This window comes from Neoarius graeffei, chromosome 1 (genome assembly GCF_027579695.1).
Source record: "Neoarius graeffei isolate fNeoGra1 chromosome 1, fNeoGra1.pri, whole genome shotgun sequence".
In the NCBI taxonomy this organism is placed as follows: domain Eukaryota; kingdom Metazoa; phylum Chordata; class Actinopteri; order Siluriformes; family Ariidae; genus Neoarius; species Neoarius graeffei.
In genome coordinates this window covers 106,468,795-106,491,115 of record NC_083569.1, presented here as the reverse complement: position 1 = coordinate 106,491,115, position 22,321 = coordinate 106,468,795, and the positions used below count along the sequence as shown (strand labels likewise).

The 22,321-nt window shown below is 42.3% G+C and overlaps 1 protein-coding gene across 1 annotated transcript; it reads right to left on the bottom strand.

Moving 5' to 3' along the window:
• Positions 1–29: 29 nt before the first annotated feature.
• LOC132885804 (E3 ubiquitin-protein ligase RNF138-like) lies at positions 30–21,976 on the bottom strand. Its single transcript, XM_060920324.1, has 5 exons — positions 21,825–21,976; positions 21,542–21,695; positions 13,396–13,456; positions 12,805–12,938; positions 30–59 (listed from the first exon to the last, which is right to left on the bottom strand). Exons 1-5 carry the CDS (start codon positions 21,974–21,976, stop codon positions 30–32), a joined length of 531 nt encoding a protein of 176 aa, XP_060776307.1.
• Between the last annotated feature and the right edge of the window lie 345 nt (positions 21,977–22,321).

Here is a 22,321-nt window from a genome sequence, read left to right as displayed (position 1 = left end):
CCTCAGTAGTCATCATTTGAACCCCTCTTCTACTTCTTCTTCCTCCTCTTCTTCCTCTTCTGCACAGAGATCAGTGCATTATGGCAGACATTTTAGCTTTAAGTGACAATTTTAAGAAAATGTTTTTTTTTTTAAACTAATAATTTTTATGCACACAGATGTTCATATTCCTGTAATGAAATATTGACTGTAATCATACATTGGCTGTACATTAGTTCTGACTTTAATAGTTTTTACTCTTGAGGTAATAGACCTTCAATTTGCTCAGATTCCTAATTGAGCTTTTAAAAAACACAACAAACTTGTTTATTAGAAGGATTAATAAAAATACTAATTGTGCATTGATTGGTGACGTTTGCAGGCTTGTTATCTACATTTATCTCACAAGAAGATGGAGGCCACTGGCCTGTTTGACTAATTTAAGGGGATCTCCTGCTCATCTCAAACTATGTAGTGGTTACCACTTCCAATCCTCACCCCACCCACTAATCTATTTGTAAGCTGATAGATAATTAGCCTACTCAAGACCACACATGTTAAATATACAACCCTGATTCCAAAAAAGTTGGGACAAAGTACAAATTGTAAATAAAAACGGAATGCAATGATGTGGAAGTTTCAAAATTCCATATTTTATTCAGAATAGAACATAGATGACATATCAAATGTTTAAACTGAGAAAATGTATCATTTAAAGAGAAAAATTAGGTGATTTTAAATTTCATGACAACAACACATCTCAAAAAAGTTGGGACAAGGCCATGTTTACCACAGTGAGACATCCCCTTTTCTCTTTACAACAGTCTGTAAACGTCTGGGGACTGAGGAGACAAGTTGCTCAAGTTTAGGGATAGGAATGTTAACCCATTCTTGTCTAATGTAGGATTCTAGTTGCTCAACTGTCTTAGGTCCTTTTTGTCGTATCTTCCATTTTATAATGCGCCAAATGTTTCCTATGGGTGAAAGATCTGGACTGCAGGCTGGCCAGTTCAGTACTTGGACCCTTCTTCTACACAGCCATGATGCTGTAATTGATGCAGTATGTGGTTTGGCATTGTCATGTTGGAAAATGCAAGGTCTTCCCTGAAAGAGACGTCGTCTGGATGGGAGCATATGTTGCTCTAGAACCTGGATATACCTTTCAGCATTGATGGTGTCTTTCCAGATGTGTAAGCTGCCCATGCCACACGCACTAATGCAACCCCATACCATCAGAGATGCAGGCTTCTGAACTGAGCACTGATAACAACTTGGGTCATCCTTCTCCTCTTTAGTCCGAATGACACGGCGTCCCTGATTTCCATAAAGAACTTCAAATTTTGATTCGTCTGACCACAGAACAGTTTTCCACTTTGCCACAGTCCATTTTAAATGAGCCTTGGCCCAGAGAAGACGTCTGTGCTTCTGGATCATGTTTAGATACGACTTCTTCTTTGAACTATCGAGTTTTAGCTGGCAACGGCGGATGGCACGGTGAATTGTGTTCACAGATAATGTTCTCTGGAAATATTCCTGAGCCCATTTTGTGATTTCCAATACAGAAGCATGCCTGTATGTGATGCAGTGCCGTCTAAGGGCCCGAAGATCACGGGCACCCAGTATGGTTTTCCGGCCTTGACCCTTACGCACAGAGATTCTTCCAGATTCTCTGAACCTTTTGATGATATTATGCACTGTAGATGATGATATGTTTAAACTCTTTGCAATTTTACACTGTCGAACTCCTTTCTGATATTGCTCCACTATTTGTCGGCGCAGAATTAGGGGGATTGGTGATCCTCTTCCCATCTTTACTTCTGAGAGCCGCTGCCACTTCAAGATGCTCTTTTTATACCCAGTCATGTTAATGACCTATTGCCAATTGACCTAATGAGTTGCAATTTGGTCCTCCAGCTGTTCCTTTTTTGTACCTTTAACTTTTCCAGCCTCTTATTGCCCCTGTCCCAACTTTTTTGAGATGTGTTGCTGTCATGAAATTTCAAATGAGCCAATATTTGGCATGAAATTTCAAAATGTCTCACTTTCGACATTTGATATGTTGTCTATGTTCTATTGTGAATACAACATCAGTTTTTGAGATCTGTAAATTATTGCATTCCATTTTTATTTACAATTTGTACTTTGTCCCAACTTTTTTGGAATTGGGGTTGTAATAATAATAATAATAATAATAATAATAATAATAATTTTCTGCTGACATATTGCTAGGCAACCTGCATACAAATGGGATGTACAACAGCCAACAATGGTAGATGCTGTGGTTCCTTTGACCTGTGGATTGCAGAAACTGTGTAATTGTTGTTCCTGCTGCTTTCAGGTTGTCCTGCAACTCTTTTCAAATGATTACTGTTTCTCTCTTACCTTCGTACCTACCATCAGTGTGTTCAGGGATGATGAGGTGCAACTTCATGAGCTTTTTACTTGCATATTATTAAACCAGTTGGATGGACAGGGATACAGTGGGGCAAAAAAGTATTTAGTCAGCCACCAATTGTGCAAGTTCTCCCACTTAAAAAGATGAGAGAGGCCTGTAATTTTCATCATAGGTACACTTCAACTATGAGAGACAGAATGGGGGGAAAGAATCCAGGAAATCACATTGTAGGATTTTTAATGAAATTAATTGGTAAATTCCTCGGTAAAATAAGTATTTGGTCACCTACAAACAAGCAAGATTTCTGGCTCTCACAGACCTGTAACAACTTCTTTAAGAGGCTCCTCTGTCCTCCACTCGTTACCTGTATTAATGGCACCTATTTGAACTCGTTATCAGTATAAAAGACACCTGTCCACAACCTCAAACAGTCACACTCCAAACTCCACTATGGCCAAGACCAAAGAGCTGTCAAAGGACACCAGAAACAAAATTGTAGACCTGCACCAGGCTGGGAAGACTGAATCTGCAATAGGTAAGCAGCTTGGTGTGAAGTAATCAACTGTGGGAGCAATTATTAGAAAATGGAAGACATACAAGACCACTGATAATCTCCCTCGATCTGGGGCTCCACTCAAGATCTCACCCCGTGGGGTCAAAATGATCACAAGAATGGTGAGCAAAAATCCCAGAACCACACGGGGGGACCTAGTGAATGACCTGCAGAGAGCTGGGACCAAAGTAACAAAGGCTACCATCAGTAACATACTACACCGCTAGGAACTCAAATCCTGCAGTGCCAGACGTGTCCCCCTGCTTAAGCCAGTACATGTCCAGGCCCATCTAAAGTTTGCTAGAGAGCATTTGGATGATCCAGAAGAGGATTGGGAGAATGTCATATGGTCAGATGAAACCAAAATAGAACTTTTTGGTAAAAACTCAACTTGTCGTGTTTGGAGGAGAAAGAATGCTGAGTTGCATCCAAAGAACACCATACCTACTGTGAAGCATGGGGGTGGAAACATCATGCTTTGGGGCTGTTTTTCTGCAAAGGGACCAGGACGACTGATTTGTGTAAAGGAAAGAATGAATGGGGCCATGTATCGTGAGATTTTGAGTGAAAACCTCCTTCCATCAGCAAGGGCATTGAAGATGAAACATGGCTGGGTCTTTCAGCATGACAATGATCCCAAACACACCACCCGGGCAACAAAGGAGTGGCTTTGTAAGAAGCATTTCAAGGTCCTGGAGTGGCCTAGCCAGTCTCCAGATCTCAACCCCATAGAAAATCTTTGGAGGGAGTTGAAAGTCTGTGTTGCCCAGCGACAGCCCCAAAACATCACTGCTCTAGAGGAGATCTGCATGGAGGAATGGGCCAAAATACCAGCAACAGTGTGTGAAAACCTTGTGAAGACTTACAGAAAATATTTGACCTCTGTCATTGCCAACAAAGGGTATATAACAAAGTATTGAGATGAACTTTTGTTATTGACCAAATACTTCTTTTCCACCATAATTTGCAAATAAATTCTTTAAAAATCCTACAATGTGATTTCCTGGATTCTTCCCCCCATTCTTTCTCTCATAGTTGAGGTATACCTATGATGAAAATTACAGGTGCCTCTCATCTTTTTAAGTGGGAGAACTTGCACAGTTGGTGACTGACTAAATACTTTTTTGCCCCACTGTATTTAAAGTCAGTTGTTTTTTTCCACTTGAGTGTTGGTTAATAATTTTGTCTGTGAGAACTTTCAGACACTCCTTGACCTTGATTGTTTGAAATCATCCCTACCAACGACAACATCTTGTATACTGGCAACAGGTGTAATGTTCCTGAGAAGCATTTGTGTCTTGATTTACTTTTATGTGACCTTTACACACAGTGTCTTGCAAAAGTATTCATCCCCCTTGGTGTTTGTCCTGTTTTGTTGCATCACAAGCTAGAATTAAAATGGATTTTTGGAGGGTTAGCACCATTTCATTTACACAACATACCTAACACTTTAAAAGTGCAAATTGTTGTTTTATTGTGACACAAACAATAATTATGATGAAAAAAGAGAAATCTGGAGTGTACATAAGTATTCACCCCCTTTTGTTTGAAACTCATAAATACGAGCTGGTCCAAACAATCCCTTTCATAAGTCACATAATTAGTTTATTAAGATCCACCTGTATGCAATCAAAGTGTCACATGATCTTTCACATGATGTCTGTATAAATCAACCTGTTCTGGAAGGACCCTGACTCTGCAATATGACTAAGCAAGCAACATGAAAACCAAGGAGCCTCCAAACAGGCCAGAGACAAAGTTGTGGAGAAGTATAGATCAGGGTTGGGTTATTAAAAATATCCCAAACTTTGAATATTCCAGAGAGCACCATTAAATCCATTATAGCAAAATGGAAAGAATATGGCACCACTACAAACCTGACAAGAGAAGGCCCCGCCCACCAAAACTCACAGACCAGGCAAGGAGGGCATTAATCAGAGATGCAACAAAGACACCAAAGATAACACTGAAGGAGCTGCAAAGATCCACAGTGGAGATGGGAGTATCTGTCCACAAGACCACTTTAAAGGTCATAGGCAAAGGTTTTAAATTTGTGCACATTTGAAACTTTATATGTTAAAAAACCCTCTGTAATTTTCTTCTGGTCCCAAGAAGTATTGTTAATAAGTAATAATTAAAATAAGTTAGAATAAGTTAGCGCAGATCGCGGCGAATTTCTGCTCGGCAATTTTCGTGACCACTCGGTGTGTGATGTCATTCAAGACAAACAAATCGCTTGAGTTGAGTCCACTTCCATTTATTTGCATTGCCATTCGGCTTGAGTGCAGATGTGTGTTTAGGAATTTCCAAAGAAAAACCATGCCTTATTGTTGTGCAGTGAATTGTAACAACGGGACCGGTTCAGGAAGAAGTTTTTACCTTTTTCCGAGACAGGAGAAGAGGTGGAGAGAGTGGATTGTGTGTGTGAAGCAAGAGGGTTGGCAGCCGGGTAAATACGCCACTCTGTGCTCCGATCACTTTTTGAAGAATCCCCATCTGTTGGAGAGTTTAGGTGTCGGTGTCAGACAGAGAAGGCTCAAACCTGACACAATTCTAACACAAAATCAAGCAGTCAAAGAAGAAACAGACCAGCAACGCTCAAGCAAAAAGGAGAAGATTGGAGGTAAACATTTTTACTTTTGCTTGCAGTTGACAAGTCAAGAATCCTGAGGGATTCTGTACAATCATTGTGGAAATGAGACAAAGGGATATTTCCTTACTTAGAGTAGGCTATAAATAGTATAATGCTGCAGATGGCAGGCTAATGTGGCCTACCGGTGCACTGTCCAGTAATCGTTCTCTATATCCACTAGGGAGGGTGGTTTAATTATTCTTCAAAAGGGCTCTTATTTAGTATTATGACGAAAATAAGAATTTATCATAACTACCAGGATAAATCGTTTGGGCGCGAGTCTTGTTGAGGTCCGGGGTCACCACGATCAGAGTCGGCCAAGTCGCTGTCCGATTCCAAGGCTGCACGGTCAAACCAGTGAGCCACATTCACCGATTGCTTCGCAACGGCCATAGGTTCATACATATATGGTTTCACCTCTCGATATTCAATTTGGAGAGTTCTTACTTCTAAATCGCTATCGCTTTCAGACATTTTACACAACCTGTCACGACCAAAGTCCGTACACGTGTGCTTGGTTTGCAAGTAAACGCAGAACTGCTACCAGTCTGTTTGCCTTGAATGACGTCACAACGACTGCCTCCTGGCGGTAAAAGTGCACGTAAGTGAGATGTAAACAAACCTTCGGAACTTGCGCAAAACAGTATATTTTAACCGTTTTATTCAATTTTACGTTGCAAATTAGACACCAGGAAGATTGAATTCGCTTTTTGGGTCATTCTTCTAGAAAATAAAGTTGATATTCTATGTTCCACCTCCGACCCTTGCCTATGACCTTTAAGCTATATACTCCACAGAGTGGGGCTTTATGGAAGAGTGGTCAGAAAAGTCATTGCTTAAAGAAAAAAAAAACATGATTGGAGTTTGCCCAATAGCATGTGGCAGACTCCCCAGATACATGGAAGAAGATTCTCTGGCCAGATTAGACGAAAATTGATCTTTTTGGCCATCATCAGAAATGGCATGTGTGGCGCAAACCCAACACTCTGAGAACACCATTCCTACAATGAAGCATGGTGGTGGCAGCATCATGCTGTGGGGATCTTTTTAATCTGCAGGGACAGGAAAGCTGGTCAAGACTGAAGGAAAGATGGATGGCACTAAATACAGGGCAATTCTGGAGGAAAACCTGTTTGAGTCAGCTAGAGGTTTGAAACTGGGATGAAGGTTCATATTCCAGCAGGACAGTGACCCTGAACATACTGCTAAAGCTCCACTGGAGTGGTTTAAAGGGAAACATTTAAATGTCTTGGAATGGCCTAGTCAAAGCCCAGACCTCAATCCAATTGAGAATCTGTGGCAGAACTTGAAGATTGCTGTACACCAATGCAACCCATCTAACTTGAAGGAGTTGGAGCAGTTTTGCCTTGAGGAATGGGCAAAAATCCCAGTGGCTAGATGTGCTAAGCTAATAGAGACATACCCCAAGAGACTTGCAGCTGTAATTGCATCAAAAGGTGGCTCTACAAAGTATTGACTTTGGGGGATGAATACTTATGCCTACTCCAGATTTCTGTTTTTTCATCTTAATTATTGTTTATGTCACAATAAAAGAACAATTTTCACCTTTAAAGTGGCAGGCATGTTGTGTAAATCAAAGTGCTAACCCTTCAAAAATCAAGGTCTTTTTATTTGTCATTTCAACCATATATAGTTGATACAGTATACAATTAAAATGAAACTATGTTTCTCCAGAACCACAGTGCTACATTGAACATCACAGGACTACAAGTCTACATATAACAACAAAAAGTGCAAGAGTGCAATGAGTGCAACACTTTAGACAATAAATGACACAACAACATAATGTGCAGACACAAGCAACATAAGGTGCAGAGTTGAGTGTGCATATTGAGGTAGTATATGAAAGGAGATAAATAAATGTAAACTTTGTGTGTGCGATAGCCATTGTAAACATTGTGGGGCAATAATGCATTATTGTCCACTGTGCAAAGATTACAGTGTGAGTGGTGTGTTCAACAGTCCATGAGAATCAGTCTGAGTTGAGTCTGATGGCATGAGGAATTGAAGTAGTGTATGAAAATGGGATAAATAAATGTAAACTGTGTGTGTGTGTGTGAGAGAGAGAGAGAGAGAGAGAGTGACATTGTAACCACTGTAAGTAATAGTGCAATATTGTCCACTGTGCAAATACTGCAGTGTGAGTGGTGTGATCAACAGTCCAGCTTGTAATATGACTAAACAGGACAAACATCAAGGGGGATGAATACTTTTGCAAGACACTGTATCAACATAGGAATCATATCCATGAAATGTATCAGTCAGGATTTAGACCTCATCACAGCACAGAGGCAGCACTGGTTAAAGTAGTCAATGACCTACTGTTGGCATCTGATCAGGGCCGTGTCTCCCTGCTTGTGTTGCTTGACCTTCGTGCAGCCTCTGACACCATTGATCATTCCATTCTCCTGGATAGACCAGAAAATGTTGTGGGAGTTATGGGAATGGCCCTCTCCTGACTCAGGTCTTATCTGATCTCTATCAGTTTGTTGATGTAGATGGTGATTCTTCTAGACATACTGAGGTAAAGTTTGGTGCTCCACAAGGTTCTGTCTTAGGCCCACTACTTTTTTCTTTATACAGGTTACCTCTGGGTGATATTATTCATAAGCATGATATTAGTTTCCACTGTTATGCTGATGACACACAGTTATGTTTCCACAAAGCCAGATGAGAGACACCAGCTTAATAGAATTGAGGAATGTGTAAAGGCTTCAGACACTGGATGCTTATTAACTTCCTTTTGCTTCACTTCGTCCAATACAGGATATTGCAGAAAAACGCTGCCTGACCAGGGCTCGCAACATCAGCAGAGACACCTCCCACCCCCACTATAGACTGTTCTCACTGCTGGTTTCTGGAAAGAGGCTATGCAGCCTCTGGAGTAAAACAGCCAGGTTCTACAACAGCTTTTTCCCACATGCCATAAGACTGTTGAACTGAATTAATATCCCCCTCCCAACACCACCTAGGCAGTATACTTTATATTCAGGCAATACACTATATATACACAAAACAGCAGCAAGTATATTACCTAATATATATATATATATATATTATGTTGCCTCACAGCAAGAAGGTCCGGGTTCGAGCCCCGTGGCCGGCGAGGGCCTTTCTGTGCGGCTTTGCATGTTCTCCCCCGTGTCTGCGTGGGTTTCCTCCGGGTGCTCCGGTTTCCCCCACAGTCCAAAGACATGCAGGTTAGGTTAACTGGTGACTCTAAATTGACCGTAGGTGTGAATGTGAGTGTGAATGGTTATCTGTGTTTACGTGTCAGCCCTGTGATGACCTGGCGACTTGTCCAGGGTGTACCCCGCCTTTTGCCCATAGTCAGCTGGGATAGGCTCCAGCTCGCCTGCGACCCTGTAGAACAGGATAAAGCGGCTAGAGATAATGAGATTTTATATATATATATATATATATATATATATATATATATATATAATGTTTCGTTCTGCACTACACTGAGCCAAAGCAATGAAATCTCGTTCTGATGCGTATTGTTTGATGCAAATCTGAATGACAATAAAGAAAGTCTAAATCTAAGTATTAACTCTGACAAGACAGAAGTACTTGTACTAGGACCACATGCAGCTAGAAGTAGGTTTTCTGATGACACAGTAACTCTGGATGACCTTTCTGTTTCTTCACATGCAGCAGAAAAAAGACCTTGGTGTGATCAGTGACTCCAGTCTTTCATTTGAAACTCATATCGATAACATTACCCGGATAGCTTTCTTTCATCTCAGAAATATTGCTAAGATAAGAAATGTAATGTCACTACATGATGCAGAAAAAACTAATTCATGCTTTTGTTACCTCTAGGTTAGATTATTGTAATGGCTTACTGTCTGGATGTTCCAATAAGTGCATAAACAAGCTCCAGTTAGTTCAAAATGCAGCAGCAAGAGTCCTTACTAGAACTAGAAAATATGACCACATCACCCCTGTCTTATCCACACTGCACTGGCTCCCAATTGAATTTTGTATTGATTATAAAGTACTACTATTGACCTTTAAAGCATTGAATGCTCTTGCACCTCAGGACCTGAGCGAACTTCTGATCCTTTATGACCCACTACACCTACTTAGATCAAAAGGTGCAGGCTATCTGTTGGTACCTCATATAGTGAAGGCTACATCAGTGGGTAGAGCCTTTTCTTACAAAACCCCACAGTTGTGGAACAGCCTTCCAAGTAGTGTTCGGGACTAAGACACAGTCTCAGTGTTTGAGTCTAGGCTGAAAACAAATTTGTTTAGCCAAGTTTTTTGTTAATAGTTTTTATTAGGTAAAGGAGTAGATCTGGAGGGTCCTCAGGCATATGGTAAACTGGGATGTATGAATGCCACCCCCACACACTCACTCGTTTACTTGGGTTTGTTGATGGTGTAGTGCCTGGCTGCTTTATGTCCCAGGGTGCCCTCATACCTGTGTTACCTTCTGGCTCTCCCCTTTTAGTTATGCTGTCATAGTTAGTCTTGCTGGAGTCCCTGCTTGCACTCCATGCAAAATGTATCCTGTTCTTACAACCCCGATTCCAAAAAAGTTGGGACAAAGTACAAATTGTAAATAAAAACGGAATGCAATGATGTGGAAGTTTCAAAATTCCATATTTTATTCAGAATAGAACATAGATGAGATATAGAATGTTTAAACTGAGAAAATGTATCATTTAAAGAGAAAAATGAGGTGATTTTAAATTTCACGACAACACCACATCTCAAAAAAGTTGGGACAAGGCCATGTTTCCCACTGTGAGACATCCCCTTTTCTCTTTACAACAGTCTGTAAACGTCTGGGGACTGATGAGACAAGTTGCTCAAGTTTAGGGATAGGAATGTTAACCCATTCTTGTCTAATGGAGGATTCTAGTTGCTCAACTGTCTTAGGTCTTTTTTGTCGTATCTTCCGTTTTATGATGCGCCAAATGTTTTCTATGGGTGAAAGATCTGGACTGCAGGCTGGCCAGTTCAGTACCCGGACCCTTCTTCTACACAGCCATGATGCTGTAATTGATGCAGTATGTGGTTTGGCATTGTCATGTTGGAAAATGCAAGGTCTTCCCTGAAAGAGACGTCATCTGGATGGGAGCATATGTTGCTCTAGAACCTGGATATACCTTTCAGCATTGATGGTGTCTTTCCAGATGTGTAAGCTGCCCATGCCACACGCACTAATGCAACCCCATACCATCAGAGATGCAGGCTTCTGAACTGAGAGCTGATAACATCTTGGGTCGTCCTTCTCCTCTTTAGTCCGAATGACACGGCATCCCTGATTTCCATAAAAAACTTCAAATTTTGATTTGTCTGACCACAGAACAGTTTTCCACTTTGCCACAGTCCATTTTAAATGAGCCTTGGCCCAGAGAAGACGTCTGCGCTTCTGGATCATGTTTAGATACGGCTTCTTCTTTGAACTATAGAGTTTTAGCTGGCAACGGCGGATGGCACGGTGAATTGTGTTCACAGATAATGTTCTCTGGAAATATTCCTGACCCCATTTTGTGATTTCCAATACAGAAGCATGCCTGTATGTGATGCAGTGCCATCTAAGGGCCCGAAGATCACAGGCACCCAGTATGGTTTTCCGGCCTTGATTCTTCCAGATTCTCTGAATCTTTTGATGATATTATGCACTGTAGATGATGATATGTTCAAACTCTTTGCAATTTTACACTGTCGAACTCCTTTCTGATATTGCTCCACTATTTGTCGGCGCAGAATTAGGGGGATTGGTGACCCTCTTCCCATCTTTACTTCTGAGAGCCGCTGCCACTCCAAGATGCTCTTTTTACACCCAGTCATGTTAATGACCTATTGCCAATTGACCTAATGAGTTGCAGTTTGGTCCTCCAGCTGTTCCTTTTTTGTACCTTTAACTTTTCCAGCCTCTTATTGCCCCTGTCCCAACTTTTTTGAGATGTGTTGCTGTCATGAAATTTCAAATGAGCCAATATTTGCCATGAAATTTCAAAATGTCTCACTTTCGACATTTGATATGTTGTCTATGTTCTATTGTGAATACAATATCAGTTTTTGAGATTTGTAAATTATTGCATTCCATTTTTATTTACAATTTGTACTTTGTCCCAACTTTTTTGGAATCGGGGTTGTACTCTTTAGGTGACACTAGGCATACCTAACAACCTGTGTTGTTAGGTATGCCCAGTACACCTCTTCTCTCTGTCTGTCCCTCTCTGAGTTACATGTCGATCCTGAGACACCAGTGATGCTGACCTGTTCTGCTCCTCGGACTCACCTGATCCACCCTGATGCCCTATATCTAGTTGGAGTCTCATCACATCACTCCTGTGGAGGATGGGCCCCATATGCATATCGAAAGTCGCATTTGGAAGATGGCTCTGGATACTTATTACAGTAATACATTTATGCCTGAGGACTACAGTTGATTTGCTAACTTTAGGACTGCAATTGTCATGAAGTTTTGCACTCAAGTTTCCATCAATGAACAGTTTATAACTTCAACAAAAACGGACTTCATGTTAAAACTATAATGATTTTCCTGGTTCCAAAGTTATACTTTGTGACTATATAGGACACTGTTACAGAAACGAGTTATTTATAATCACACTGTCTGTTATCACCCAAATGAGGATGGGTTCCCTTTTGAATCCAGTTTCACTCGAAGTTTCTTCCTCATGTCTGAGGGAGTTTTTCTTTGTCACCGTCGCCACAGGCTTGCTCATTGGTGATAAATTAGGGATAAAATTAGCTCATGTTTAAAGTATTTAATTTTCTGTAAAGCTGCTTTGCGACAGTGTCTGTTGTGAAAAGCGCAATACAAATAAACTTGCCTTGACTTGACATATGTTTAGATATGTGATCGAAAGATCAATTGTCCATCAATTTGCTTCTTTTTTGTGAAAGTAGGCATCTCTTGGCCATCATTATTGACAAAAAGTGCTTGATCCTGGACCGCAAACTAGACAGACGAGACTTTTAGAAAGAGGCTTTTAGAAACCTTATTTAAAAACATCTGCTATACCTGTACTCAATGATGGCTGGTGAGATGCAGTATCTACTAACAGCTTGACAATAAAATATTGAGGAAGTCATTACTCAATTATCACAAGGTCTTATTCAAACCCACTAAACAAACAGCCATCACACATTTTGTCTCATTAGTATGTTGATTGGACATTATGTATTTCAGCTATGTACTGTTAGTTTCTCCTGAGGTGATATTAGCATGTCAATTACATGGTGATGGAGTTTGAAAGTGTTCAGGAACCTGTTCGATGGTGTAGGAACAGGGGTGTTGTGGATAAATACACTGCTTTCTGGTAAGTTCAGAGTTTGATCAGGAAGCGGTACTGTAGCTTCCCTGATAGGTCAAGGTTTTTGGGGTTTTTTTACATTACATTACATTACAGGCATTTAGTAGACACTCTTATCCAGAGTGATGTACAACGTACCCAGAGCATCCTGGGGAGCAGTTGGGGGTTAGGTACCTTACTCAAGGGCATTTCAGCCATTCCTGCTTGTCCAGGGAATCAAACCGGTGACCTTTTGGTCTCAAAGCTGCTTCTCTAACCTTTAGGCCATGGCTTCCTCTTTTTTAGTGTAATTTTTGAAATTTTATTTTTTTTTGCCATTTCAACCATATACAGTTGGTAGAGTGCACAGTTAAAACAAAATAATGTTTCTCTAGGACCATGGTGCTACATTAAACATCACAGGACTACGAATTTAAATAAAATAACAGAAAGTGCAATAGTGCAGTGAATGCAATCACTGCAGACAATAAACTACACACAAAAAACAGTGGAAAAGTGTAGCAAGGGATAGGATCAAATTCCTTGATGTACATCTTGCAGATTCTGTAGTGGAGCCTCATATTGCTGAGAAGTTTCTGTAAAGATAAAGATGAAATGTGATGTGAACATGTGCATTGATGTACATTTGTTTGATCAAGCTACCTGGATCAACAACTTGCAAATTTGTCTTTTCAAATTCCTTCGACATAATGTCACCTTTACGTCATCTAACGAGCAAGGACGTGTTCATGTTATGGTTGGTGGAAATGAAACAACTGGAAAGAAACTACAGGACTTTCTGATAATGTGATGTTTATATACAGCGGCACGGTGGTGTAGTGGTTAGCACTGTCACCTCACAGCAAGAAAGGTCTGGGTTTGAGCCCAGCGGGTGACAGGGGCCTTTCTGTGTGGAGTTTGCATGTTCTCCCCGTGTCTGCATGGGTTTCCTCCGGGTGCTCTGGTTTCCTCCACAGTTCAAAGACATGCAGTTTGGTTAACATGGGGCAGCCATGGCCTGAGGTTGGGCTGAAGTGCCCTTGAGCAAGTGCCCTTGAGCAAGGGCACCTAATCCAGAACTGCTCCCCGGGTGCTGTAGCATAGCTGCGGACTGCTCTGTATGTGTGTGTGCTGATTGCTCACTTATGTGTGTGTTCACTGCATCAGATGGGTTAAATGCAGAGGTTAAATTACACTGTGTGCTTCAGTCTATGCTTGAGTGTACATGTGACAAATAATAATCTAAATATCTAAAGGCGGCAGCGTGTGCATTTATGTCAGTAACTCCTGTTGCACTTCCACAGTCATTACTGAACAATACTGCTCACCAGACCTGGAATTTATCACACTGAAGTGCAGACCTTTCCATCTACCAAGGGAATTTACTGCCGTGTTTCTCACCTCTGTTTACATTCCCCCTCATGCTAATGTTAAGTTAGCACTTGCTAAGTTGCATGATGCTACAACCAGCCTGCAAAACACCCATCCAGACGCTGTGTTCATTATTGCTGGCGACTTTAATCATGCCAACCTTACAACTGTGCTTCCCAAATTTTACCAGTTTGTTGATTTTACAACCAGAGTAGATAACACACTGGACCACATATACTATAATGTAACAAACACATACAAAGCATCCCCCTTCCCCCACCTTGGACGCAGTGGCGGCTCCTGAATTTTTTTTCAGGGGGGGCAATTTTCCTCCGTTATGTCTACACGGACCATAAATGTCCACAGGACTGAAGTAAATTGACCTAGGTAGCAAGTCAATAGTCAACCAAACCCAGAAAAACACCACGGTGACTGGAGCCCTCAGTTTCGTCTTTGCCTCGTAGAGCTAACTCGAACACTCCACAAAATTTCACGCATTGGGTGAGCCGGTTTAATATGTGCCTGTTCTTGCTCACCTCATCGTTGTGGCAGAGAACTGCTAGCCTGTAGCCGTCATCCGGTTGTGTAGCGATGTTCACTCTCCCAAAATCCGAAAATTTCAGGCAGCTGCCCATGTGAATCTTTGATGACTCATGTTTTTTTATTTTCTCCGACAAATGATGCATGTCCAAAACTCCATTGACTGTCCAAGCAGTGTTGTCCGTGGAACCACCTCCAGGGTGGGAAAGTAAGCAGGGGGAGCAGAAAACCGCTGAGGCGTCCTTGCAGCCAGCTCGCCAGGATTTGCGCTGGGACCATGTTGAAGTAAAACCTCGAGTATATGATTCCCCCCATAGACATATAAACATAGACGCCGCATTGAGCTGGTGGCCCCGTTGCTGGGATACGTCAGAGTGTCCGCCATATTTGATGTGGCAAATCTTCCCCGTAAACCAATGCAAGTAAATGGACTGAACTTCATAAAGCCCCTTTCTACAATAATATTTAACTCAATGCCTTTTATTCACCCATTAAGACACACAGATATATATTTGGAAAACAAACAGGCATCAAAACAACACATATAACTTTTAATGTGATGGTTATAAATAGTGTGCGAAATACCCTGTACACTGCAAACTAGCGACAGATATGCGATAGATAGCTCAGGTAAGCTAATCAGTCAGCATACCGTAGCAAGCTACCAAAACCTGAGGCCAAAATAACCAACCTACAAGACTGAATATGATAAATGATGGAAATAGTGGAAAAACTGGAAATAGTGAATGAAAATAAAAATTTACTGTTTTATTTATTGAGTCACCACACAGACCTACTCTCGTTGAATAAAGTGAGCTGAATGACCGCCAAACTGAGTTCGGCCAGGTTCTAACGTCATACCAAAACAAAATACATCACTGATTCCTTCACATTCAGAAAGGTTAAAAACATTCATCATACGTTCAAAAACGTTCATCATAGTGTGGCACTGTATTATCTAATTCTCACTGCTTATAACTCTACACCTCCCCGGTGGAGATGAGCTGGGAGACTGAAGGAACAGCTCCCTCTCTGATCCTGACTGTCTGACCTGTTCTGTCAAAATCCTTCATATTAGCCACAAAGTCAGAAAAATCTGTTCGTAAAATTACGTTATAATGACCAAATACAATGAAAAGTATTTTTCCAGTCTCACCTGTGAAAGGTAATCCCATGTGATCTCATTTGGACGGTAAACCTGTTGGTACAGTTAAATGCAGCACATGAACGAGGCATCTTTATTCTCGGCTACTGTCTAGATGCTATACCAGAGACGGTTGAAGAATCTCCACTTTGCCACATCCAATATGGCGGCGAGGATGACGTATGATTCTATGCAGAATGCGGCGTCTATGTTTATATGTCTATGATTCCCCCCGTCGAAATTTGTTTTATGTTTAGATTTGGTCGAGGGGGTCCAGCTTGTTTTGTTGCCAATTTAGCTCGATTTGATCGCTGACTAAATGGAACTTCTTTTAAAACCCTTTGGTGACTGACCCCTTGAAAATGGTTCCTCCAGGAACTATGACTTTTCAGTTGTCAAGACAACAGAAGAACTAAAATACAAAAACAGAAAGATACGTCACAATGCTCTTGTGCACAAAACAAAATGCTCTTGTATTTTAGTTTTTCCGTTGTCTTGACGACTGAAACGTCATCGTTCCTGGAGGACCCATGTTCAAGGGGTCAGTCACCAAAGGGTTAAGGACCGCACTGAATTGCTTTCCGCATCCATCTCACCTCAGAAACTGAGCGGATCGAATGCAACTTTGCAGCGCTTCGCAGTGACGTAAGCACGTTAGGGCAAGCCCCCCTGGAACCCATTAGAGATTGCATTGAAGTGTCAGTCAGGAGAAAAAAAATATATTAACATGGGACTATCCGTGAACTCTTGGGCGATTTTCAGCGTGACTGAAATCGCCCCAAAAGGGGCGGTATTCTAGAAGCAAGACCACCCTGATTGGACAAAGATACTTAGAGACAGATTAAGACGGCCTTGAGCAGCGCTGGTGAAAGTTTGTTTTAAAAAAAGAAAAAAAAAATTTTTTTTTCGTTTTGGCAGTGCGTCGCCCAATCGCCCTTATGCACCAGCCGCCCTTGCTTGGACGTTTCGACCACATTTCTTTGTTCTTAACCCCAGCATACAAACCCCTCATCGCTAGAACAAAGCCCATTGTGCAGACCATCAGAGTCTGGCCTGAAGGAGCCATGACCAGACTACAAGACTGTTTTGATGACACAGTTGGGATTTGTTCATACAGGAATCTACTCAGGACAACCACACTGACTTAAATAACTATGCCTCTTCAGTTTTAGCCTACATTAACTTCTGCATGGACAATGTTATCACTTTCAAGAACATTCACACATTCCCTAACCATGTGGGGAATGTGCGAATGTTGGATGAACAGGGAAGTTCAAAAGCTGCTGAAGCTATGTGACAATGCCTTCCGCACCGGTGATCCAGAGGCCTACTCAACAGCTAGGTCCAACCTAAAGAGAGGTATCAGAGACGCAAAGCATGCCTACAAATACAAAATCAAGGAGCACTTCAACAACTCTGACCCCTGGTGCATGTGGCAGGGCATTAGATCCATTGTGGACTACAAAAGCAGCAACACCTGTCCAACCAGCGCAGGAAACGCATCCCTCCATGATGAACTGAACCACTTTTTTGTATGGTTTGACAAGGACAGTAGCCACCACCACACCATGCTGACCCTGCAGGAGGCCCCACTGAAAGCATTGGTGCTTACCTCACAGGAGGTGAGATGGGCCCTCAGCTACATCAACCCTAATAAAGCGGCTAGACCTAATGGCATCCCAGGATGGGTGCTGAAACACTGCGCAAGTCAGCTGTCTGCAGTCTTCACCAGCCTGTTTAACATCTCTCTGGAACAGGCCATGGTCCCCACCTGCCTCAAGTCCACCACTATTATCCCTGTCCCAAAACAGGCAGTGGTCAGGACCTTGAACGACTATTGCCTAGTGGCCCTGACCCCCATTGTCATGAAGTGCTTTGAGCGGCTGGTCCAAGCACACATCAAAAACAACATTCCCCCCTCCCTGGACCAACACCAATTTGCCTACAGGTCAAACAGATCAACGGAGGATGCCATTTCACTGGCCCTTCACACTGCCCTGCAACACCTGGAGCAGCAGGACAGTTATGTGCAAATGCTGTTCATTGACCACAGCTCTGCCTTTAACAGTTTGATAGCCCCCCCCCCCATTAAACTGGCTATCAAACTGAATAACCTTGGACTGAACACACACCTACACAATTGGATTCTGGACTTTCTTACCAACAGACCACAGATCGTGTGCATGGGTAAACACACCTCCACCTCCACCTCCATCACTCTGAACACTGGAGTACCACAGGGTTGTGTGCTCAGCCCCCTCCTCTACTCCCTCTTCACACACGACTGCAAACCCATACATGATTCCAACATCATTATCAAGTTTGCAGATGATACAACCGTGATAGGTCTGATCTCAGATAACAACGAGTCAGCCTACAGGGAAGAGGTCGAGAAACGGGAGTGCTGGAGTCAATACAACAACCTTGTCTTGAACTCCAAAAAGACAAAAGAACTTATTGTGGACTTCAGGAGGCAGAAGCATGGAGGCCACCGCTCCATCAGCATCAATGGCGAGAATGTGGAGGTAGTCCAGAATTTCCGGTTTCTTGGCATACACATCAGCCAGGACCTGTCATGGACCACAAACACTTTGGCACTAGCTAAAAAAGGTCTTCAGAGGCTCCACTTCCTAAGGATCCTGAGGAAAGCACAACTGCCTCAACAGCTGCTGATGAACTTCTACAGGTGCACCATAGAGTCAGTGATCACGTACTGCATCACTGTGTGGTACTCAGGCTGCACCTTGGAGGATAAGAAGACCCTGCAGAGCATCATAAAAACAGCTGAGTGGATCACAGGCACTCCACTTCCAACACTTGAAGAAATCTAGCACACCCGGTGCACCCACAGAGCCAACAACATTATCAAAGACCCAACCCATCCTGGACACGGACTCTTTACCCGTCTGCTATCTGGAAAGCACTACAGAACTCTGTACACCCACACAACCTGGCTGAGGAACAGTTTTTACCCCACAGCTATCACACTACTGCACTCACAGCACTCACTTCCCCCCCAACTAATCCACAGGTCTGAACAGCACACCTCCACTCACTCACTGCTGCTAAACTACTGTGCAATACAGCCCATGGCATTTGACCGGTTCTGCATACGCATGTATATTACTATATATTACTGTATATTCTGTGCTGTATACTACTATATCAACACTAGTGCAGTAAGTACAATATTTCTCTATGTGCCATACTCATGCACCTTATCATCTCATCTCATTATCTCTAGCCGCTTTATCCTGTTCTACAGGGTCACAGGCAAGCTGGAGCCTATCCTAGCTGACTACGGGCAAAAGGCGGGGTACACCCTGGACAAGTCGCCAGGTCATCACAGGGCTGACACATAGACACAGGCAACCATTCACACTCACATTCACACCTACAGTCAATTTAGAGTCACCAGTTAACCTAACCTGCATGTCTTTGGACTGTGGGGGAAACCGGAGCACCTGGAGGAAACCCACGCGGACACGGGGAGAACATGCAAACTCCGCACAGAAAGGCCCTCGCTGGCCACGGGGCTCGAACCCAGACCTTCTTGCTGTGAGGCGACATCGCTAACCACCACACCACCGTGCCGCCCGCACCTTATCATAGTTGTATAATATTCCTCTATTTGCAACACTCGTGCACTTTATCATACTTGTGCAATATTTCTCTGTGCAATACTTATACACTTTACCATATACATAATCTTAATCTACCGCAATAGTTTTACTGTGTATATTTGTTTTGCATTACTTTTTTATTGAAGTACTTTATACTTTTTATAAATACTTTTATACTTCAGTAAATTTAACTGAGCATCTGCTGGCTTGTTCCAAACGACCTCTCACTATACTTTTATAGTGACAATAAAGGCATCTTGTAAATATAAATACTGTACATCAGTGCTTTCAATCAGAGAAGCAGCTCGACCTGCGCGAGCATTTATAAAATACAGCAGAGAACAGAGGCTTGCTTTTCTCCCTGACTAATTAACTAATCACATTTTTTGTGTGTGTGGTGGCGGCGGCACGGTGGTGTAGTGGTTAGCGCTGTCGCCTCACAGCAAGAAGGTCCGGGTTCGAGCCCTGTGGCCGGCGAGGGCCCTTATGTGCTGTAAGGATTTATTCTTAATTGTAAGGATTCATTCTGTTCAGTTAAAAATGACCTTCTGGTCAGCTAGACACAGTATCTTTGTTTAAAAATTCCATTCTGTCTGAACATTGCTATCATATCATGAGAACAGGCTGTGCGTCAGGGACAGCCCTATGCTATCATATCATCAGAGCATTCTGCTTATTTTGATATGAAATGTGTATTATTGATCAGAAATGTGTCTGAACAGTGTCAAGGTCTTCAGTGATGTCACACTTATTCTTACACAGACACATATATCAAAATGATGTCATTTCATCCACACAGATAACACACACATATAAAATCCCCTGAATTCTCTCGTCTCATTGGGGACTTGTGAATAAAGATTGCGAACTACTTTGTGGGGTTCCCGTCTTTCTTCGCGACTCACCCCCAGATGTTTGGGTGACACGGGGGGACTGATCTTGAGATGGTGAGGGCAAGAGGTGAAGAATCCTAACATGTGTGGAGTTTGCATGTTCTCCCCATGTCCGCGTGGGTTTCCTCCGGGTGCTCCGGTTTCCCCCACAGTCCAAAGACATGCAGGTTAGGTTAACTGGTGACTCTAAATTGACCGTAGGTGTGAATGTGAGTGTGAATGGTTGTCTGTGTCTATGTGTCAGCCCTGTGATGACCTGGCAACTTGTCCAGGGTGTACCCCGCCTTTCGCCCGTAGTCAGCTGGGATAGGCTCCAGCTTGCCTGCGACCCTGTAGAACAGGATAAAGCGGCTAGAGATAATGAGATTTTATATATATATATATATATATATATATATATAATTTTATTTTTCCAGTAAGTTTTAAATCGAGACAATCAGTGTTTTCTGATGTCACCTTAAAAAGCAACAGCAAAAATAAGTAAGGAATAAAACACTTTGTGTAGTGCTGTTATTGGAAAATAATCAATGATGGGGTGGTCTGATGCAGTGGAGTCACTGTTATCACCACAAAGTTGATTGTTTTCCAATAACAGCACATCCTGAAGAGTTTTATTCCTCTTACATCACAGCAAGTTGAGAGATTAATTTTTATGATATTTATCCATTTACGGTTCATAGAGCACCTATAAACATTCATTCCCTTGACACACATTTTTTCCTCTCTACTGAAGTTCAAGAGACAAAACCCACAGCATGCTTCGTTATTGAGAAACCACAAAGTTACAGCTTTACTCCTGACTTGTACAAAGTGCTGGCACTGGAGACTCCTTCCATCAATGTGACAAACATTTCCTTACAGGAAACTTCACCGTGTCAACGATTAGACACATTTTTACTTGTTAAACATTTATTTGGATTAGACAGGGAATCCAAACCTGAGGTAACTGTCTGAGCTGCTGTTATAGATAATTAAGATCTTCTGACCAATCAGAATCCAGAATTGAACATTTCTGTGGTTTAATAATCATAATATGGTCTACAATGTTCCAGTCAGATCTTGATGTTTCAACTAAAATACATTCTTATATCTATAGGAGATGTTGTTGACCTCTTTACCACACGCTCTGCATTTGCCCTGTGTCTGTCTCATCCTTTTCTGGATGTCTGTGGCTCTGTGGACTTTCTCAGACACGGGGCTCCGGCACATCGGGCACTGTGGACCCTGAATCCTCACCGCCATCTGAAAACAGCTCTGACAGAAACTGGTGGTGGAACACCACCCACCCCCCACACACAGAGAATTAGTACCATTGATGAAAATTATCTTTTGAGAACTATTGAAGTCTAGTTTAAACCAGGGCCCTTTGGTTTTGGTTTGAGTTTCCACTCACACATGCTGGCAGTTCTTGGTACGGATGGGCATTTTTAAAACCTCCTGACAGATGGGGCAGTCATAATCGTAGTCCTCCTCTTTGTCTGAATGTACTTCTGCTTTCGGAGATGCTTTACTCCCATCCAGGCTTAATCCTGATGGGGTTTGCATTTAGTATAATGACAGGCGTACTAACACCTTCTGCGCGCTTCGGCAGCGCATTGATATCTGAGCTCCATATCAATGCGCTGCCGAAGCGCGCAGAAGGTGTTAGTACGCCTGTCATTATAGTGCGGACTTTCCATAGCATAGAAAATCGCTACGTTTCAATTTGTGTAACTGAACTTGTTTCATATTGCTGGTCATATAAACCTATGTAAACAGGAAAAACGCGGAAGAGTTTGGTCGCATCTAACTACAGCCCCAAAAAATACCATTGGCCATACTGAGCCTAGCTACATTGCTAACAGGAGTGACAGCACGTCTGACTGCGTCTGACTGACTGGGAGGTCACGC

Excerpts from the sequence above, each read along its gene's own strand:
- LOC132885804 (XM_060920324.1), bottom strand. The coding sequence starts at position 21,976 with ATGCAAACCCCATCAGGATTAAGCCTGGATGGGAGTAAAGCATCTCCG. Across the intron at positions 13,457-21,541 it reads GCAGAGCGTGTGGTAAAGAG|AAACTTCTCAGCAATATGAG; the intron begins GTCAACAACATC and ends TTATCTTTACAG. Across the intron at positions 60-12,804 it reads CTTTCAAACTCCATCACCAT|AAGAGGAAGAAGAGGAGGAA; the intron begins GTAATTGACATG and ends ATCTCTGTGCAG.